We start from the raw sequence: 20,896 nt of genomic DNA on the forward strand, positions 1-20,896 counted from the left end.
TATATATATAGATATATATTTATATCTTGAATACATGTGAAATTCTCCTAACTTAAAAAATTATCTATATTTGCTGTCACGTAATTCTTCTCATGAGATTATTGTCAATGAAGTTGAAATTAAAACATGAGATACAAAATTGCTAGAAACTTGTTGTGATTGTATGTTTTGTTGATAAACAGTATGTTGAATCTTTTGTGGAACAATTGATTGGTTACGCAAAACATAAAATAAGAATAAATCTCAAATCAGTCAACAATCTTAGCAAAGGCTTTGTGTTGTTACAAGTCATTTAAAAATTATCACCAAACTATTCTTTTACATATTTTATACAAATCACTTAAAAACTATATATATTCCAATATTAGACATCATGTTTTATTTCTCTAGAACAATATGATAAAATACTGTGTAGTTAATCTTAAACACATTTTTTTGTTTTTTATACTTAAAAATATTTATAGAATTTTTCTTCAAATAGCCTCCAAGACATTCAGCGTCCTTAGTAATAATAACATATTGTACTTTCTCATTGATACATCTATGATTACAAAATTATTTACACTAAGATCTATAGCAAACTATACAGAGTTATAAAAGAAAAATTTTCAACCTTCAATAGTAAAAGACCACGTTACTTTCATTTACAAAAATAAATAAAAATATATCCTATTGATCTATAGTCTCTCTAAATAAAAATTTGAAAAACTTATTAAAATACTGCAAAAATATGCTTTAAGAAGTGATGTTAATGTATTTTTAATATTTTTTCCTTTTTTTCATTTTTTTAGTTGCACATGGATGTCTAACAACTTAATAGGGACCATGCGGTTAAATTCTTGAACAACCTTATCTTGTAAATGCTTTGTATTGTTATTTAAACCCTCTTCATATATTGTAATATAAGGTTTTTTAGAACCTACAAGTTATGTGATACTTATTATTATTATTTTATTATTATTTCAAAATAATGAAAAAAATCTTTATGGACTAAAACTTGTTTAAGTACTATAATATATATATATATATATATATATATATATTACAGAATTACAACTATGTACATTTTTCAAAATCCTATAAATAAATATTGAAAATTTAAGACACCCGTAATTGAGGTGGAGTAATCAAGCCCATAAGTTTAGGTAGAATCTCAAACAAAAGTTCATTCTTACTGTATTTAGATATAGATTTTTCTAATAAAATTTGAAGAAGCTAACTGATATTTGCAAGCCAACATATTTTAATCAAACATATACACATTATGTATATTAATAGACAAACGTGAAGTAGACAAAATAAGTATATATTAAAGAAATGTGGAACTCTACAAACACAGAGTGAAACTTCTTTCTGTAAAGGGTACATTTAGTAATGAGTGAATTATCCGTTTTATTAAATTTCCATGCACATTGTGGATGTGGCCGTTGTGGTTTATTAGGAGGGGACAAATGTGAGCCATGGGGAAGGACTGAAGGAAGGAAGGAAGGCTCTGACAGTAAGAGTGAGTGAGGATAGAATTCGATTGATACCCATATCCCGAAACCATGTATGTACAACACGGGATGTTTGATTGACACCCGTATACTTCCGGGTATGTCAATGCGGTGTGTGTGTGTGAGAGCACGAATTAGGGTTTTGCGGGGAGAGGGTTTCCTTTTTCACTGCTTCGTTGCACAGTTTCTACTTTTGCACTTCTCTGTTCTGCTCTGCTTTGGTGCCGGGGCCAGTTGTTTGTGTGCTCCTTGTCTTTCCTTTGTGTGCACGCTCACTCTCGACTCTCGACTTCATCATGGTGCTCTACCACTCTCCGCTCTCCTCACACCTTGTTACTTTCGTCTCTTCCTGTGGGGACCCCTCTTATCTCATCATTTTAGGGTTTTCTCAGCTGTTGGGGGGTTGTGCTTGGGTCCGTGCGTATGGATCGTGATCTGAGTTTGGTCTTTTACAGGCGGATCCTGAAGTTGAAGTTGCACAGCCCAAGAAGAGAACTTTCAAGAAGTTCACCTTCCGAGGAGTGGATCTGGATGCCTTGCTTGATATGGGCAATGATGAGCTGGTGGAGCTCTTCAACGCCCGTGCTCGCCGAAGGTGAGCTGGGCGCAGGCACCGAATTGAATGCCCTGCGATTTCGAGATGCACATTCTCATTTTCATTCGGCGTGGCTCGCTTGGAATTGCCTGATAGTTGCAACGTACGTATTGCGCGCCTGAGGAATTGTCCTGACCTTGCTTGGACAATACTACCCGTCTCACGTACTTGCAGGTTTCAGCGCGGTCTGAAGCGCAAGCCCATGGCCTTGATAAAGAAGTTGCGTAAAGCAGTAAGCTCCAAGTGCTTACTTCTTCATTATCTTTTTACGTTTTAAAGACAGCAGTTCCTTATCACACTGAATTTTTCTACCAATTAATTGTGCTTACATGCATCGTCATGGCCCGTTTTTGCAGAAGCGTGAAGCACTACCTGGTGAGAAACCTGAGCCTGTCAGAACACATCTTCGCAACATGATCATTGTGCCAGAAATGATCGCGAGCGTAATTGGTGTTTACAACGGCAAGACATTTAATCAGGTTGAGATTAAGGTAAGAGGCTTTAAGTCCCACATAATGTCTTGATGTTCGCGGTTAAGCCACGTTTGGTTCTATGCTGTGATGCATTTTTAAAAACTTATTCTTAATTTAGGATGTCAGTAGGTGTTTTTCCCATAGTTTTTCCTCGAGTTAACCTTCCTTTAGTCTTTGTGCGCACTCTTAAGACATTTCATTAGATCTGACGCATTTCTGCGTACGGTTATGAACAGCCTGAGATGATTGGTCACTACTTGGCCGAATTTTCCATATCATACAAGCCTGTGAAGCACGGACGGCCTGGTATTGGAGCTACCCATTCGTCACGGTTCATCCCACTCAAGTAGACGCGGTTGAAATTGTGGCTGTTATTGTTGCCTCGTGCGATAATGCCAACATTTTTGGAAGTTGCAACTGAAAGCATTTTCTGGATGTTTTTTTTTTTCTTGTTGAAGTAGGGTTGAACAACTAAATAGCTTATTTTTTCTGGATTTTAGTCTTACCCAATGCCCGCTTTACAGACGTTGTGCATATGAAATTTGATTGCATACTAGGGAGAGAATTACAGATGTAATTAGTAATGCACTCTTTGGAAATTCTTAGAGTTGGTTTACCGCGTTTGTTATAAAGATTAATGCAAAGGTGGAGTATGTCGTCGAAATATGTGCTCGATGGTTTGCGAACTCCATTTTCATTTGACAATATACTAGTTAAAGCTTCTCCAACTGATGTGATGCTAAAATATTTGAATGTAAGTTAAATGCCTGATGGTTTGATTTTTTTTTTCCGATTCTAACGGTGAGAACAAGTATTCTATCTTCACGTTCACGAACCTACAGGTCAGCGGGGCCCGGAGTATTGCCGTCCGTTCTTCTGAACTGGTAATGGTGTAAATCTTAGGAGCTCACAAGGGTCATCGTTATGCAGTACTCTACATTACTTCATTGTCTTACAACCAGCTTCATTATCCATTTGGTTTCTGTTCGAATGTGTGTATCTTAATCTATTACTATGCTCATGTAATTTAGATTTGTATCAAATGATTTGAAGTGGAGCGAACCTATTTCAAATGGTTTTCAAGTTTTATAAAACTCTCCACAACTGTTGAGAATGTGTGTCGCTGCATTCAAACAACAACCTTACTTTTATTTTCTTTACAAAACCCCCCAAACAAATGAAGACTCTAATTATTATTCTTAGTGGAATCAGACCATAGTTTAACTAGGTAAGGGAAATTGCTTTAACTTGTGCATGTTTACATAAATAGCATAAAAATACTGTTATCATTGCATGTGTCCAAATATATTATTGGAATGCATTAGTGTATATATTACACTGAATGTCTGTGAAGTAATTGTATCAATCATATTCATTGATCCTATTTTCATCCTGGCAGAGTATTGTATAATTGATACATGTTTAAAATCTTAGATTGTAAAGAATATGTTTCAATCTGTTTGCAAAGGTTTTACTAGGAATAATTCTTGTGAAGTATCAAAGTAATATAAAAAAGTATACTGTTGATTGGCTCTAAAACGGTAGAAGCAGCTTCCTGTTGCAATTTTTGTGCAAAGCTGTCATCTTTTAAATGTTTATTAATATCGAAGGATAAGTTGCAACCCTACCAATTACATATCCTTCTTAATTTAATCTCCTAACTTCCCTAAATTAAATCCTTAATCTAAATTTCTAAATTTAAATCCTAAACTCTCATAATCTTTAATCTCTTAATTTAAACCCTTAATTTTAAAATTTCCCAATCTTGAATCCTAACCATGTATGTAATGCGCATAATAATAATGAATTAAAAAAAATACTTGTTTCTTTTTATCCAAGTTGCTCTAGGTGATGGAAGTCCTAAAAAACATCTACCTAAAAACATCACTTCAACAAAATTGGAAGGAATGTCCTATGAACACCTACAGCAAGACGTGACTTTTTTCGTTCGTCGAGGGTTACCTGAAGAGCATGGCAAGGTCCATGTAGTTGAGGGATTACTTTGTTGTTGTTCGTATGTCTGGAAAGACTGACTTTGTTGATTCGAGCTCGAAGGTGAACTTAGGGTTGTTTTATTGTAGTTGGCGTGCAGATTTTGATCTCAGGGGGAGAGCATTGTATTTGAGAATGTTATTGCGAATCCAGACCTCGTTTCATTGCAGACAGTTTTGTAACGAACAGTTAGGTGTTACAAATTAACATCAGTTAACTTCCATGACAGCCATTCTGCAGATGTTCTAACTTTTGTTACGAGCAATAAGGTCGTGTTATTGTTTTTTGAAACAACGTGATTATAATTTTTGCCATGAGCCGCGAGACCCACTCGTTTCATTTGACTTTCTAAGTTGTGGACATCTGCAGTTGGCATGAGATGTCTTTGAAGAAGAATTGACAAGGACATAGTGTTTCACAAGCAATTGTCTGTACTTCCCATTCCTTCACTCAAGCAGTAAGTGAAATGGGAGGTTGAGCAAATGAACCGATCATGTGGTTCAAAATGCCAGTAGAATCCATCCCATGCTCCACCCCAACATCAAACCTGCTCCTGCAAGACTCAAACCTAAAGCAAAGGCAAAACTCAATGTACAACTCATTATCATCTCTGTACCACCTTCTCTAGTCATTACAAAACTCCCTGCTTTATCCTTCTCTGCAGGCCACAACAAAGGAAAAGGATCGCTCATTTGCCTTCTACCATCATCTCTTCCGTACAGGTTCCACCTGTAGTATGCAAACCGGTCCAGAACTGAAAATGGAGAAAAATCGCTTTGATGAAGCAGCACTGTTGCCTGTTGGTGCCGGTGTAAATACACTCTCAAACAAGCATTCTCAGCTTGAAGTGAACTCACCAATTGCCTGTGACAGTTTTGTTTTCAGTTAGTTGGTTATTTCCGCACTTGCGGCAATATTCACTCGTGCACAAGAAGACGGTGGAGGTTGGATAAAGACGGGTAGCACGTGAGTGAGGATGTGTTAAAAATGACACTCTAATCCGGAAGGAGGTGCAAGCCATGTGCTCTCTGGTGCAGTGGTAAAAACGAGTTGCTTCATGCAAGCTCAAACAGAGCCACGGCTATTGAACATCGAATTGAACTTCTGTAAAGAGTTCCATCAATAATTATTGAAGCTGATAGGGTGAAAAGACTGGCCTGTATGTTAGTGAAAGCGATGCCTCCCGAAAGAGCAGGTGGGCGACTTTCTGATACTCTTGAAAATTTTCTTCAGCTCGTTTCTCAGCCTCTCTTGCTCGACTTTGGGAATGACACAGCGCTTCACCCAGTGGACCTGAGCTCCTACCAAGGCTGCTGGTGCTCATCACTTTATCCCCACCCATCCAGCATGCATGTTTATTTTCGGCAAAACTGAAACATGTTTTTACAGGACCAGATGTTAGTCTTTCTGTCGAATGGTTTTTCGACATTTTAGAATTGGTCCCAATACAACTGGGATCTTTACCCATTGGTCATGAATGAATACACTACACTATTTTCGATCGGAGCCTATCAAAGCCAGTAAATAGTGTGAGAATGGTATTGAGGATTGCTTGTTACTAAGATCTGAACCCTCGATTCTTCAGCTGCAGCTTCAAATTTTTAACCATTAGCCATGATGGGAATGGAAAGAACTATGCATGGCTTCTTAAAGCACCTGGAGCTCTGGTAACCGCTATGAAAAGCTGAGGCTTGACCTCTGGTTGGAATAGTAAGGGGGAGTGTCATCCTTGCGGATTGAACTGCCGACGAGCTGGATTCAGTTTTCTCGACAACATCAGAAGAAGCTGCTGGGCCAAGATTTGCTAATGGGGTTGGTTCACGAACATGCAGAACAGAATCCACCACATTCCTATCAGATGTTTCCGTAGATTCTGATTTAGCACCCATCACTCTCAAGTCGAAACTCTCCAGAGGCCTCTTTAGAATAGATCGTGACAGAGGAGTTGGAAGGTCGCAATTCTCTAATGTCTCTTTCGTTTTCTGGGCAACTAAAGCAGCCAACGCCTCTTTATTGGCAGTCCTCCAGGACATGGTGCTCGTTATTGTTGAGGGCGAGGCATCGCCTGTAAAGCAGAGTGAGTTCGATCCATATGAACATTTGTCCATCGTCTGTTGGAGTTTCTCCATACTGTCCTCAATATAATGCTTACTCGTCAATCCCTCCAAGTCTTCTGTTGTGGGGCTCCGGCAGATTTCTACGGATTCTCGAAAAACTTTCATCATTTGCGACTCCTTGAGACTCTTACTTTTTCTTGTGGCTGCTCCGCCTGGAACATCTTTTTCCTCTACACGTGCATTTTTCCTAAGGAATTCATTCTTGGTCTCTGCTGCTCGAAACGAGGCAGATAGCCCAGATTTAGGTACGGAGCCCGCAATCAACTGCCACTCCAGTTCAAGCTCCGCTCCAGTGGCATATTCGGAAGTAATACCTATCACACCTGGACCAACACCACAAATACGAGGATTGGATTGTGTTCTAGAATCACAAAATACAAGTAATACACAATCCTACCCAATTTGTCGATAGCTAATGTTGTCAACCAATTGGTATCAGATTCGTCAAGTCCTCGACCGCGCGCGCTAGTTTTGACCAGTCCTAAGGTTGACACTACGTAGTGCCTATTTGCGCAATCCAGAGGACTCTTACTCGACCTAATGTATCGAATGTCCACATAGAAACCAAGTTTGAGTTGCTTGTTGGCACCGAGCCATGCCCTGCTCTGGTGTCACCTTATCGAGCATAACCACACTGTGGTCTTCAAATCTCCAGTTTCACCTATTCTTTAGCTGAAAATTTAAATAGAAGAGCGAAACTGACCCGAGTTCACGTTGAAAGTTCGTTCAGCCGCTAACGCTCGCAAACCTGGAGGTTTCAGACTGCATCGAGAACCAAGAAGTTCATCCACAGCCAGATTCTCAGGGCGTTGGTCACACAGCGCATTAGAACTCATTTGCCACGGAGTCTTTGTATCCATTGAACTCCAAGTATTGCTCCAGTAGTACGAAGGTGTCTGATCGAAACCCAAAATCACTTCGTAGTGACTTATCTCCGGTTGAGGTTTTGGTAAACTTGGGCAATGTGCAAGCTTTGGCGCACGAAATGTGCCATCCTGAACACGATTAGAGGCTGTACGCTGCCACATTGCGCGCACATCGGCTTTCGCCATGAGGTGATCGTTTTCTGCATCTCAAGCGTGGATCGAAGGTATTTATAATCAGTGCTTCAAATCGAATTTGCCACTGCAATCATATAACTGTTGATTCATTGCAATGCCAAGTCCCTCAGCAATATGATCTCACCAGGACGATTGTTGTGACAATCGGCGTGGTGAGTGAAACAGATCACAGAGTAGATGATAGTTCAAGTAACTTGAAGTACTGACGATAGTATATCAACATTGATAAATGTATTACAGAGGAAGGCGTTGTCATCTACAAAATTTCTCGCCAAATCACGATGCATTGGACGAGTTTAAGTGTTACTCAGCTGCCTCGAGTCACGAATGCGGCCACAAATGGTGAAGAAGACGTACACATCTATAATCATGCGAGCCAACTGTTTGGAGTCAGATATGCTAGACCTTCCTCAATTCCAATGAGTTCTATCGTTGATACGCATTTGCCCTAAATTCAGCTGCGTGCAGAAATACACAGCAGCCATGTATAAGAACATGCTTTCAGCCTTGAATGGATGACCAGTGACGGCCTTCATTGTTTCATCATGTTCTGTTCCTCTCCCACACGATGTCAACTTCAACTACAACATCTGCAGTAAGTTAAGAAACTCAAAGGTTGTAGCCGTCGCATGACAGTTGAATTAGATAAACTGCTTCTGCTTTGATGAACTTCACATGCAAGAAGTTGTGTAAGGCTTTTCCAAGATCTCTGAACACCCCTGGTAAGTTTGAGGAATTGACAATTAGCCACTCATATATCTGCATACCTTTTTCAACCTTTACATTAGGGTTGGGAAAAACGTACGATCTTTGGCATCCGCCAACACAGAAGAGTCCTCTGCATTCAAGTGCCGAGTTTCACGGTGCTAGGGCACATTGGACCATAGAACAATGAATGTGGAGCGGACTGGGAAAGACAATCGAGAAACTGCTAGCGACACGCTGCCTTGCACGAGGACTTCCAAGTTGCTACAATTCAACACCCACACCGCAGACACAGACTAAACCATGCTACAGATCTTCATTACAGAGAAAAGAGACGTTGTTGCCCTTTGCAGATGACGAATGCGACGTTTTAAGACAGGACACACAAGGAACTTCTCTTGTTTGCTGAGATCCCAAAACTTTCCTGAAAGCCTTCACTTAAAGCAACTACGAACACAGATAATACGAGTCCGGCGAGGACTGTAATAAGAGCTTCACCAAGAACTCGTGCAACTTCTCTTATTCCAAACACACATATCGCAGAATCGCGCATGTTTAAGCACACTGCGCAGGATCTCAAAACGTCCGAAAAAACATTTGCCAAAACTCTACAGCCGTAGCCAGATGTTGCTGGCACGGAAAACGCGAAGACAATTCGAGGCGCCGAAAAATAAATACAAGATGCAACCCTGAGTCTAACTGCAAGAGAATCTGAGATTGGAGGAGAGGACAACAAGAAGAGCTGGGGATCTAAAGATCAAGAAGTCGTTGGAACAGGAAAATGGAGAGATCCGATATCGGTCAGACGGGGGTCAAATTTGGAGAGGAAAGAAGTGGAGGAGGGGCATAGACCAATTGGAAGCATTGAAAGGACAGTAAGGGATGAATGCAAAACTAATAGTGGTGTATCGTCTCCACGTTTTCTTGTGCTCCGAGGGAGCAGCAACGTCTGTCGGGCTCTCCTTGAGTCTCCTTACCCATTCCCGCCCACTGCTCTCCTCCCCCGCTGCTTCCGTCTCTAGTAACTCTCGCCATCCACTACTTCATTGACGCTTGAGCAATCATGGGCACGGCGGGCCCTTCACATGGAACCATCGAAACGAGTTGGCTTCCCTCATAACCATAGCGGACATCCTAACTTACATTTCACAATCAACACAACACACACTTCATGATACCCATCATCCCTTTCCTCACTTATCCAGCACCAGTTCCAGGGGAACGGTCTGAAACTTTTGCGTTACTGCCGCAGCTGCTAAGGTAGATGAATACTAGCTTCGCAAACATGCATGGCCAGGCAAGAGCACGTGTTGTGCAAAATTGTTTCAGGTCTTCCACAGTGCGACACATACAATCACTCATGATTGTATCACAGTGTGAGTTGGGGATACGAACACATCTGACGTAACTGTGGGGTTTGAGAACTGGACCGAAATCGAGTTACTAGAGAAATTCAATTAGCTACCGGATGAGATCTTCCTGATCAGTAACTTCAAAATCCAGCGATGGTAGTGGAATAAAACAGGTTGCTAAAAAACATTTGCATAATTTAGGGGCACGAGCAGCGACTGCAAGAAGCTACTGGAGCAGTCTTAGTTCCAACAACTTGATCCTGGTATCCGTACGACCACGAATCCTTTGACACAACGTCTGTCAGCTCCTGCAGATACCACGCGTACGAGAAAACGATGGCACAATCATTTCAACACCAAAATGTGTCACTGACGCCGGGAGATAAGCATTAGAATTGTATGGCCAACACCAAATTGAAACAGCGTTATATTGCAAAACTCAAAACTCGGGAGATTGATAATTTAAGAGGATGCATGACCACTCAAACTTTCACTCGCTCATTTGCATCGACGACATGGCGAATGGTGTTTCCACCGGCTGACTTAGGATTGGAAACGTAGAAAGAAAGAGCCAAAGTACGCCACAATTGAGGCGTTATGGGCAACGGCAAATGCAGGAACACCTTCAAAGTCAATTTATTGTGGTTTCATACGATCACGACTCTCGTGATCCGCCGCAGTTCCCAACAAGCTGCCATCCTCGACGACCATGGTTAATGGAGCACTTCCAAGACCGTCGGCAATCGCAAGAAGGATCTGGTTCAAGGACGATCGGAACTCGTTCAAATCTACAGTGTCATTGTGGTCGGTGTCGAAGTCCTGGAACACAGAGTCATAAAGGGCAGTCAGTTCAGCCGGAGTTTTGGAGTCAGGAACACCGAAGTGAAGGTCGATGAGGTTGAGCCGCTCAAAGGCAGGGCGAAGTTCGGAACGAGAGAGCACGCCGTCGGCATTGACGTCAAGTTCATGGAACAGGGGATCCACAGCTAGGTTAAATGCGGCCTGGTCTTCAGCGAAGGAGCGCACCATGGAGCCGTCCATGAGCACGACTCGGCCGGCAGGTTTCTGGGCCTCGAGCGCCATGTGAAGAAGGACGGGATCGCGGAATGAGGAACGGATAGGGACAAGGAAGGAAAAATCAGCAAAGGAGGAAGAGGAGGAGGAGAATTGCGAAGGCAAAGTGAGCAGGGCAAAGCGCGGCACGACGCAAAACGAGGCAGGCACCCTCGTGGGCAGAGAGAGAGTGGGAGAGCGCGGGGGGCACTGAGTCCGCGCCAGTCAGCATCATCATCATTCCAACCCCACGAGGAGGAGGAGGGACTTGTTGACGGCGACACTCGTGCTGTCTGTCTCTGTCGCTGTCGCTGTCCTTGCAAAATATCTATTCTATCTGAGCGGGAGTCATGGTCGTGCCCACCGCCCCCTCGTGCTGACTCGGCCCACTCCCCCCCTGCTCCCAGCTCCCTGCTCCGCCGTGTCTGATCCTTTCTTCCTTTTCTTTTTCTTTTCTATTTCTTTCTTTCAAATGGTCAGAATTTCATTTTCCTAACTTTTTCTCATGGAAAGTTTACTTTGTTGATAGTTTTTATCTAAAAATGACATGGATAATTAATTTTATTATGTAAATGAATTTATCTATGTGAAATTAATTTTTTGATCCTTACCAATTTGATTTAGAAGAACATTCAATTAAAACGTTTGTAATTGATAAAAATAACTTATTATTATTATTTTTTTTAAGATTCCAAATTAAATGGTAAAAAATAATACAAAAAGTTTTTGGTTTCAATCCCGTATTAATCTTCATTTTTTTTTAAAAAAATCTCCTCAATGGATCCTTACACTTAAAAGGGAACCACGGCCATAGGAGATTCTCAATGAGAAGAACGGTTACAGGAGGCGAACATGAGGACTCACCCACAGTTACGAGTCCACACGTTAAAAGGCCCCCTTTTTCCTTCTTCGTCTTCCACTGTCTTCCTGCTTTTACTGCCTTCACTGCCTCTCTCTCTCTTTCTCTCTCTCTCACTTTGGGATCGATCGTTTCTGTAGAGCTCTTTTTGCAGTTGTTGTAGAGGACTTGTCTTCTGAATCCTCCCGCTTGTGTGTGGATTCGCATCTCTACACTTGGTTTTGTTTTATTTTTTGTTCCAGGTCTTTTCACTTTGCGTGGTTGTCCTAATTTTTTACGAAGGTCTACTAAGAAAGAAGGTTCTGTAAATCGGATGGATCATGACTCATGAGACCATCGATGAGACCTGAGAGCGCGTAGTGCTTAAAACAGATCCGGGGAAGCCGTGGATGAATTCCTCTACTCGTGGGAATCGACGGGAACTTCAGATGAAACTCCTCAAGTTTTGAACTGTTGAACTGTAAATTTTGCACTTTTCTCAACGAGTGGTAAAGTCACGAACAAGAGGAATGATGTGCGAGTGCGTCATTCTGCCTGAGCAATGACATTCAATAGATTGTTGCATATTCGAAACTCCTGGTTGTGAATAGAAAATTCCAATCCTAGCTTTGAATTACTCTCAAACTACCTTGACTTTTGTCACAGAAGATTACTCTTGGTAGATTTGTCAACCACTTCTGGTGTTCACGAGTGATGCTTATTAGGAAGCAAGTCAACGGAAATGGAGTTTACGGAACAATTGTGCGAAGCCCTTGGCTTATTCGTGGATTGTGGCGTTGTATTGATTGCTCTCCTGTTGAAACTCTTCTACCGGTTGTGTGTTGCATACTTGGATAAAAATTTCTGCACACGTGATTAGTGCTGTAGTAGCCTCCAACAGGTGATGGTGCCAATCTTAAATACCGCGTCTTCCAGCAGATGGAATTTGTGGAGGCACGAAAGTGGTACTACAACAAAATCATCCTGGAGAAGATTATCTGAATGAGGTTGTAAGTCATTCTGTATCCTGTGCATTATTGGTTGCGAAGGGGTTCATGGATAAGGTTCTAGTGCCATTTATAACCCTGACCGCACAAGTGTTCGTGTCTGGATATGTTACCAGGCAGAAGTAATTGGTATGAGCTCGGAAAAGAAGGGGTGAAATGGTTTCAATTACGGGTGATAATTTGGAATGTGTAAGTTAACAGCCCGTCAGAGTATGGGAATGTGAGCAGAGCAGTCCAGCAAAAGTCAGTGGTAAGTAACTAGATTCAGGCCGACTGAAACCTTTGAAGCGAGAACACAGGGAGCGCTTCGCCACACCACTTGAGCGCACTTGTTTGCCATGTCTGTATTTGATAGGTCACTCTCAATGGCGCTTACGCTCCTTTGCCACTTTCGGGCTTCTAGAAGGGTTCCAAGTGATTGTTGGCGAAATTGGAAAGAACAAGGTCCTTGTCGATCGTTTACATCGGGCAATCAGTCCATTGATGTGATTGGACGTGCGTCACCTTCGCAGTAATCTGTCAAGGGTTCTCGCAGTTGAATTTGAAATGTCGAATGTTATTTCATGTGGAAGATGTTTTCGGTTTTGGGAGTCAGTATTTTCGAGGGTCTTTTGGGTCGCCGATGATTCCGCAAGTATCTAATTGGGTACGAACTTTACAAATAAAAATCCATGTATAGTGGTGTCTGCAGAGAATCTGCTTGTAACGCCATCCATAGTTTGGTGGTGAAATACTCTGAAAGATGCCCACATGTTGACATATTTGATGTAACATAGAATACAGTTCCAAGGCCGGCAATGTTCTCTAACTCGAGGATAGATACGTTCAAGAATTTATGTTTTTTTGGTGCATTGGAACGGATTAGGGAATGTGAGTATTGCTGTCATCACTTCGTTTCCACCGCCCAGAGATTCTGGCAGTCACGGCTATGGGCGCTTCTTGAGGTGTTTTTGAATCTCGTGCGGCATTTCCTCCCAGCATTGGAATTGGAAACTGCCATGCTGTGGAGAAGTACAGTCATGGATTGCCATATCTGCTGACACTTCCTCCAAGTCGATGCCAGATAAATCTTCTGTAATGGAAAGTTCTGCAAATTCCGCTATCTTAGATCTAGCAATTCAATTTTAGTTGCATATACCAGCCCATGTAAGTACATCGGCGCCCTTGATTATGAGGCAACTTTTGGCTAGTATGGGTTTGATTCAGTGCCCAGGGTAACGTGCTCTAGCTTTTTTATGTTAATTCTTTCCGGGTTTGCGAGTTCGAACTCCAGGCTGTGTTGGGGATTTGAAATGACAACACTTCGATAGAGTGAAAGATACTTCCTCTTACGAATACTATTCGGGGAATGAAAGTGCAAATTCATATGAATGCACGGGGAGCGTGATCTTAATTCTTCATGCATTAAAAGATGGTCAACACAGATTAATGAGGATTTTCGACCCGCAGCAACCTCGTGTGCAGAGAATGTCTTTAATCGTATAATGAAACTTGAATAGACAATGAAGCCCATAGAATTACTTGCCAGGATCATGGACGCAAGGCTTCTGAGTATGAAGAGAAAAACTAAAATTTGTTGAAATCCTAGTGAGTTGGATAAAGAAAAGTACAATATCTCCACACTATGATGGGGGTGGGTTCGGAAGCTCGAGGCGACGAACAGTTTAGCTTAAGCGAAGTCTTGAAGGACAGGCTGTACTTTGCGCCTTTGCAGAGTGTGGAGGATACATCAGCTGTGGTGAAGTGCCTCCCTAAGCGCACTATCAGCTTCAATATCGATTCGGAACTTGTGCGTGTGCCGTTTTCGCCACTCTTATCTTTTCCTTTTCTTTTTTCACCAAGGTTTAAATTTGGAATGCCAGATATGTGAACGACTAAGTCAACAGCGCATCACTGCAGGTGTATGAACCATTTTTCGCTGATTTTGGACCTCTGAATCTTGCGTGCACTTACCGGTTTTGCTGGAAACTTAATCATCTCCTTAAGGTACATGCTTTCCATTGACATAGTTGTGCTCCCGTGGTTTAATTGGTGCCTGGTCGTTTGAGGATAATGTGAGCTGCGGAAAACGCAAAAAGACTAGCAATTTCTGCTATTTCTTGCCCTCGACATTCTCACATGCTTCTCGTGCTGGGTTATCCAGATAGCTTGGTTTGATATTGCATTACTGACATTATGTGAGATTGTGATTTGCACGATGGAGCCCTAGGAATTGCTTCAGCTGATGCAGTGGTGTTTGTCAGGAAGCAGATGAGCAGCACCAGTGTGTACTATTCTGTTGTCACGTAGACCCTAAGAAGAAGTCGAACGCCGCCGTGTTGGTGTGCAATTCCTATCCCTCCCATCTTTTTACTGCATGATGTGGTTGTAGCTATCAAATTACACCGACCTTGTCCAAACTTTCCATGAAAGTGTCCGCAGGTTAAATGACTGCACTTACGGCCGATGGTCGTAGAATCTGGAGTTGCAGAAATATTAAATAGAATGTATATCCATAGCTAGCTCGTCAGGGTTGTTTTCGTGTCAGTGCCGCAGAAAAATGCTCTGTGACCTATCTTGTAATAATACTGAGGATAAAGTCATTAAATCTTGAATAAGTTTCGAAGTTACTACCCTTACTTGGATGTCTTCTTGCCTGAGTTTTAAGCCTTATGGCCCAACCTCACAAATGGAGTTATAAATCAATGGACGTTAGGTACTTGTGAAACAAAGAATCACCTGTTTGATGGATTCTATCTGTTAATTAAGAAAGGAAATAGACACTAATGGAGCTGAAGGTTGTATTGATGAGTTATATTGGTGCAGCTTGGAGCGTACTTGGTGCTTTTTTGCGGTGCAGAATCGGATGCAGCATATTCAACGCTCTCTATGTTCGAACCTTTCTTGGCGTTCCGGGATCCTACTTGTGGCATCTCAACGTACCGTCTCACAGTGCTTGACTGCATTCGGGTACAATTCACAGAATCTGAATCTTCTCTTCCTGCTGTCAAAAACAGCTGTATAATTCTTGGGTGAACTCATATGGTTGTGTATTCCTTGATTGGCCTAAGTAGAGTATGGTCGCATGTTTCGGCTAAAGAAAAACAGCTTTGTATTCTCAGGCTGTATTGAAGGCCAACCAGGTTGGTTGGATTGACGTCAACAATTTCAACCTGGAGGAGTATGAGTACTTCGAACAGGTGCGCAATTATTTTCTCTTTTAAACCGCTGCTTGCAAGACCAAGCTTTTTCAGAACTCGAAAGCGAGATGATAATGGTCATGTCGTACACAAAACTCTTCTAGTAGCTGTTCACGTATTCAGATTGCTCATATTTTTTTTGACTGTTGGTAGTGATAGCATTAAGTAAAGTATGGGTTGCTGCTACAATTTGTTTGATGTACCCTACTTTAGCTTGTTGGTTGACGTTTTCCATCCATGCACCCATCAGGTTGAAAACGGAGACCTTAATTGGATTGTTCCTAACAAGCTCATGGCATTCAGTGGGCCGTCTGCCAATCGCTTGGAGGTTGTTCACAGCAATGTTTCTGAATTTCTTCATTTTACACAAATGATTTTCTCACATAGCTGCTAATTTTTCTTTCAATGATTTTGTTAGTCATTGTCAGCTAAAAATCTTAAGGTAGTTCAGCTGTTGTAGAGATGCACAGCTAAGAAGTCTTTAATTATGATTCATAATCTGAAGTAAAGTTTCTTGACCATTGTCAAATAAGCCGCTTTATTCCTATCACCAATGATCTCACTTTTGACAGCTCACTTTCCTCGACAAGGAATGTGCAAAAATAAATCCATGCTGTTAAGAATGAAAAGTAGCAATTTGTTGACATTGCACTGTTCAGCATTAATCCTGAGCTGGTGGTTGGGAAGTTTTGTAGATTTATGGATACAGGACATTAGTGCCGGAGGATTATATCGAGTACTTTCATCGGGTTTGCTTCTTGTTCTTGTCTTGAGGTTGCACTTAGAAGTGATCAATTATCTGGTTTTTATGTGAAAGATTAGGTTATCTCATCATGACAATCGCAAATGTTGCAATGCATATCATGCTCTTGAAAACATACAATGTCACAAATTTTCCGTTGAGGACAATCGTCACAAATATGATTGAACTGAAGTGGGAGTATGACAGGTAGGGATTACAGGCGTAGTAAGGCTCAATCGAAAAGCGTATGATAGAAGGCGTTTTACTGAACACGGACTATCCCATCACGATTTATACTTTCCAGATGGCAGGTCAACTTCTTTTTATCTGACTTCTTATCGATTTTAAGGATTTAAATTCATCTTGTCGTGGGCTTCTTCCCTATCTGGTTGGATCCTAAATCTCTAATGTTTCGCCTTTGTCGTATGATCATAAGAACACTTGTTCCAGATTTTTGCATGTGTGCTCAATATGTTCAATCGATTGTATTATGCAATGGCTTTGTACTTGAGACTTGCAGTAACTTCAATCATGATTGTTGGAATAAATAGAGTGCAAAAATCAGCGAACAAAGCTTGTATGGTTTGTTCCTTTCAATCGGACAAACTCATGTAATTGTAGTTCTAATAAATTAGCCGCGAATTTTGTAGCAGCTGTCCTCCTGATAGAATTTTGCGGAGATTCTTGGAGATAGTAGAGGAGACATCTGGAGCTTTAGCCGTACATTGTAAAGTAAGCTGCTGTTAATCACTTTGTCACGGTTACGTGGAGGGTGCAATGGAGATCCACCAAATAAAATCTAGTCTAAGGCCACCTGCTGTGTTTTTCACTTAGGTCACTGGGAGAATTAAAGTCGGGTTTACGTATTGAGGAGGATTCAAATCAAGACGAAGAAATCAACTAGGAATGGTTGCTAAAATTGGTAATTTTCGCCTGCGCAGGCAGGATTAGGGCGAACGGGCGCTCTCATGGGTTGTTACATCATGAAGCATTTCCGGTTTACATGTAATGAGGTGCCCTCAGCTATACTCAAGCCTTCTCTCGCAGTCTCAATTTTTCTGTAGTTTGTAATCAGAGACGAGGAATACCAGGCCCATCACCAGTCTTATCAGAGAATGGAAGATGGTAGTTGGAATCACTTCTTCAATGATCATGGTCAATAACTTTGATTCATCTTCAGTCAGATCTCCTAATGTACAAATTTAAAGTGCATTACAGTCTTTATTGTCTTGCTTGGCGCTGTTTGGTATCAAAATTTGTTTAGTTAGAAGCTCCCATGTCGGATATGTTTGGTTCGGAATCCTTTGTTTGAAAAAATCAGAGCATACTATGGCTGATTGGCGTTGTCTCTCTTTGGTCTTTTTCTTTTATTTTCCAACTTAGATTTTTAAATTTTTTTTGTAAATTTAGGCCAGTTCACATACTTTTCTTTGAGCCACTGAAAAAGAATTAAACTGGATCACTCAATTTGTGCTATCCAGACGTTGGGTTATCTGCGCATCGTGCGTCCTGGCAGTGTGATTGGTCCTCAACAACATTACTTGAAGGAGATGCAGTATCGCATGTGGAAAGCTGTGGGTACCTTGCATTTTTTACCATCAAAATTTTATCCATGGACTCAAGTTAAATTCCTTAACATGAAAACCACGTCATATACAGTATCCTACAGATTACTGTTGTTAATCTGTGCTTTTAATATTGCGCGTAAATTGCAACTATTGAAATGTCCTTCAGAATGCAGGGTAATATGATGAGGCATCAGATAGCACAAACAAATGCAAATAGCCAGACTACTCATAATCTTCGAGGCACGGAACAAGGGCCGGCACCAAACTCTTGTGGTAGTTGTGGGACCCAGCCGAACTATAAATTTGTGAGCTCAAAACAATTATCGGTCAACCCAAGTTTCAGACGAGGAATATTGCGTAATCGGGTGAGGGTCTCCGAAGTCCTTGAGTAAATCGTTGATGGTGATCTTTGACTTGTATTAAGAGCATGCTGACTCGTCAAGCAAACTGAAATGGAAAATGAATAAATATTCAACAAGAAGTGCTGCAGTATGCATGCGGTTTGGAAGACCTCAATGGGTGCTTAACCACAGGATGAAGGTGGGGTAGTCCAGGATCGCGCTGCCGAAAGGTCTCCACCACCACGCTCGACATTGGATGTGACAGCGTCTCCACAACGAGTGAGGCGGAAAGCGGTCGGCACCAGCAGAGCAGGAGTTTATAAAGGGGCCTTGCAGGTATAAAATTCTAAATTTAATGTTTTAGATCATAATAAAGCTCCGCTTCCTTCAATCACGTAGTTACACTTGCTGTATGCTGTATAAATCGTCACGCTGTTTTCGTTTGCTACAATAGCAGTGTCCACATTCAGCATCTTAATGAAACTTTCTATATTGTACCTTGATGAAATTCAGTGTACTAGGTGTTTTTCCACGTTTCCATGCACAAATTGATTGCCGAGGCTGATTGAAAATTAAACCAGTTTTTTTTTCTAACCTTGAGTGTCGGGAATATAACCAATTGTGCATGTAAACCTCTGTTTCTATTAACCTTCCTGGTTAACTTTTTCTTTGATACCAACGGTCTGTAGGACGAAGCATCTTGGAGCATTCGACAGCAACACGTAGGGGTGTCACCCACGGCTCCTAGTTATACCCAAAACACGAGGTTTAGCAACATTGTCAATGGTATGGGAAGACTCTCTGTGAACGACCCGGAGTCTTCTTCATCAAGTGCCAAAAATGTCTCCCGTGTTCCCTCTCAAAGAAGTAAAAGCACGATAAATTCAAGCCTTTCATCAACAAACCCTCAAAATACTGGACATGGAGACCACATTGGTGCGTTACAAACACTTTTGTGTTGTCGGTAACTACGTACACGTTACAATGCAACGCGCCTACCCGGGGTGCATTAGGTGGAAGGACTGACAAGCCTGTACTCTTTGCTGGTTGATTCTAGTTGTGCTTTGCTGTTGCACTACTACCTATAGTATGGTAATTTGCACTTGCCTAGTATTTTACATCAAACAGCATCATTTATATGAACTTGGATAATTTCTAGTAAGTAATGTTCGTGTGGCTTGGTGTGGTAATGAACGTAAGTAGGCATTCTGAGGAACGCTTCAGGTCATCAACTGGAGCCTCAATCCCACGGAGGTTCAGTGGTTGTTCAACGGGTAATAAACTCTGCTGGACAGCCAAGGAAAGTGTTGTTGCCGGTTGTAGAAAAAGAGGGACTACTCCCGCAGTTAAGGTCGAGGTTTCGTGACTTTTCTCCTGCACGGAGGTATGGAACACCGGGACCTTGTGTCATGGGTTCGGCCTCCTCCAAGTGGGACCCTGCACAAAGCCCATACACTTGAGTTGTAGAATATGAATAAAAGTTTTCTTTCTTTGTAGACATAAGCAGTTGAATGAATCTTCTGCTGTTGGTCATGTCTCCCTCCAACCCCTAAGTTATGGATCAGTAAAGTCATAAATTTCCTAATTAGCACCCTGAAGTGGCATTTAGCTGAGGTAGCTTGGCTTCAAAGCCTGACCAGTAGTTGGGCATAATCTAGGTTTGGCTAGGTTTAGACTCTGGACTTCATTTGTCCAGAAGAGACCCAATGCAAACTAATGTGACGCCCTACAGAAATAGTCGTCCAATACAAACTTGCCTCATCATTGTGTTCCTATGTTTTTATTTGCAATGGTTACTTGGATAACTCATAATCTCGCTTAAGATGAAAAGTGGGTCATCTGCAAGTAAACTGCTATATCTGCAAGTTATTGCTATATCACTTCTAGCAATAACTTTCAAAATTATGTACATTTAGTGTTCATCCCAGTTTAGGATTCGACATTGTATCTAAAGTCTGCTATGGTGCACTGTCCAGAGCATAATGTACACTAAATAGGCGAGATTTGAGAGCGCTAATCAAAACTATGTGATTGTTTGTAGTTCATGTATATGTAGTGGTTTGTAAGTTGGTTAAGAGTGCTATTTATAACTATAGACTTTATTGTGGAGAAGAACCCACACATTTCTTATTACCTTGGTCTTTGAATGGTTCTATTCATTTATTTTAGTGTGCAGTAATTGTGATGTTATGAGACAAATGTGGGCAAAACATTTAAGGCAATTTTTATGAATCCCATTAGTTGGGATTCTACTTGCAACATTTTAGATGCAACCAATTACACTAATTACTTAGTCAAGTTTCAATTGCAAGTAACATTATTTAATATGTATCTATAAGTAAAATCTAAGAGTAATTTTGTAGAACTATAATAGAAT

The 20,896-nt window shown here is 41.3% G+C and overlaps 4 protein-coding genes across 7 annotated transcripts; 2 read left to right on the forward strand and 2 right to left on the reverse strand.

Moving 5' to 3' along the window:
- Positions 1–1,703: 1,703 nt before the first annotated feature.
- LOC112278381 (small ribosomal subunit protein uS19) lies at positions 1,704–3,292 on the forward strand. Its single transcript, XM_024511764.3, has 5 exons — positions 1,704–1,795; positions 1,952–2,091; positions 2,266–2,323; positions 2,448–2,582; positions 2,801–3,292. Exons 1-5 carry the CDS (start codon positions 1,793–1,795, stop codon positions 2,912–2,914), a joined length of 450 nt encoding a protein of 149 aa, XP_024367532.1. The 5' UTR covers positions 1,704–1,792; the 3' UTR covers positions 2,915–3,292.
- Positions 3,293–4,806: 1,514 nt separating this feature from the next.
- Positions 4,807–10,002, reverse strand: LOC112278379 (uncharacterized). Of its 3 annotated transcripts, none has more exons than XM_090247874.1 (6): positions 8,540–10,002; positions 8,092–8,192; positions 7,377–7,692; positions 6,213–6,996; positions 5,714–5,926; positions 4,807–5,420 (listed from the first exon to the last, which is right to left on the reverse strand). In XM_090247874.1, the coding sequence occupies exons 3-6, from the start codon at positions 7,531–7,533 to the stop codon at positions 5,057–5,059; spliced, it is 1,518 nt and encodes a 505-aa protein (XP_090104000.1). In that variant the 5' UTR covers positions 7,534–7,692; positions 8,092–8,192; positions 8,540–10,002; the 3' UTR covers positions 4,807–5,056. The 3 variants fall into 3 exon arrangements, with proteins under 3 accessions (XP_090104000.1, XP_024367527.1, XP_090103999.1); XM_024511759.3 differs by having other exon boundaries at positions 7,377–7,739; XM_090247873.1 differs by having other exon boundaries at positions 8,092–10,002.
- Positions 10,003–10,155: 153 nt separating this feature from the next.
- LOC112278382 (uncharacterized) lies at positions 10,156–11,147 on the reverse strand. The gene has a single exon (XM_024511765.3). It carries the CDS (start codon positions 10,872–10,874, stop codon positions 10,428–10,430), a length of 447 nt encoding a protein of 148 aa, XP_024367533.1. The 5' UTR covers positions 10,875–11,147; the 3' UTR covers positions 10,156–10,427.
- A 608-nt stretch (positions 11,148–11,755) lies between these two features.
- On the forward strand, positions 11,756–20,292 carry LOC112278378 (uncharacterized). 2 transcript variants are annotated; one of them, XM_024511755.3, is made up of 16 exons: positions 11,757–12,689; positions 12,806–14,478; positions 14,589–14,675; positions 14,933–15,010; positions 15,495–15,638; positions 15,791–15,868; positions 16,119–16,196; positions 16,564–16,617; positions 16,818–16,921; positions 17,264–17,342; positions 17,552–17,623; positions 18,092–18,184; positions 18,352–18,543; positions 18,712–18,855; positions 19,209–19,455; positions 19,723–20,292. In XM_024511755.3, exons 2-16 carry the CDS (start codon positions 14,314–14,316, stop codon positions 19,977–19,979), a joined length of 1,872 nt encoding a protein of 623 aa, XP_024367523.1. In that variant the 5' UTR covers positions 11,757–12,689; positions 12,806–14,313; the 3' UTR covers positions 19,980–20,292. The 2 variants fall into 2 exon arrangements, with proteins under 2 accessions (XP_024367524.1, XP_024367523.1); XM_024511756.3 differs by having other exon boundaries at positions 11,756–14,478; positions 18,733–18,855.
- The last annotated feature ends 604 nt before the right edge of the window (positions 20,293–20,896 follow it).

Source organism: Physcomitrium patens, chromosome 25 (genome assembly GCF_059467195.1).
Source record: "Physcomitrium patens ecotype Gransden chromosome 25, ASM5946719v1, whole genome shotgun sequence".
Classification (NCBI taxonomy): Eukaryota; Viridiplantae; Streptophyta; class Bryopsida; order Funariales; family Funariaceae; genus Physcomitrium; species Physcomitrium patens.

Bases quoted from the DNA above. Each gene is read 5' to 3' on its own strand.
- LOC112278378 (XM_024511755.3), top strand. From the start codon at position 14,314: ATGATGGGGGTGGGTTCGGAAGCTCGAGGCGACGAACAGTTTAGCTTA. The intron at 14,479-14,588 runs GTGCGTGTGCCG...GCATCACTGCAG, and splicing joins TCAATATCGATTCGGAACTT to GTGTATGAACCATTTTTCGC. The intron at 16,618-16,817 runs GTTTGCTTCTTG...GGAGTATGACAG, and splicing joins ATATCGAGTACTTTCATCGG to GTAGGGATTACAGGCGTAGT.
- LOC112278379 (XM_024511759.3), bottom strand. From the start codon at position 7,725: ATGGCGAAAGCCGATGTGCGCGCAATGTGGCAGCGTACAGCCTCTAAT. The intron at 5,927-6,212 runs GTGCTTTAAGAA...AACATGTTTCAG, and splicing joins AGCGGTTACCAGAGCTCCAG to TTTTGCCGAAAATAAACATG. The intron at 5,421-5,713 runs GCCAGTCTTTTC...AAACTGTCACAG, and splicing joins TCGCTTTCACTAACATACAG to GCAATTGGTGAGTTCACTTC.
- LOC112278382 (XM_024511765.3), bottom strand. From the start codon at position 10,874: ATGGCGCTCGAGGCCCAGAAACCTGCCGGCCGAGTCGTGCTCATGGAC.
- LOC112278381 (XM_024511764.3), top strand. The intron at 2,324-2,447 runs GTAAGCTCCAAG...CCGTTTTTGCAG, and splicing joins TAAAGAAGTTGCGTAAAGCA to AAGCGTGAAGCACTACCTGG. The intron at 2,583-2,800 runs GTAAGAGGCTTT...GGTTATGAACAG, and splicing joins TTAATCAGGTTGAGATTAAG to CCTGAGATGATTGGTCACTA.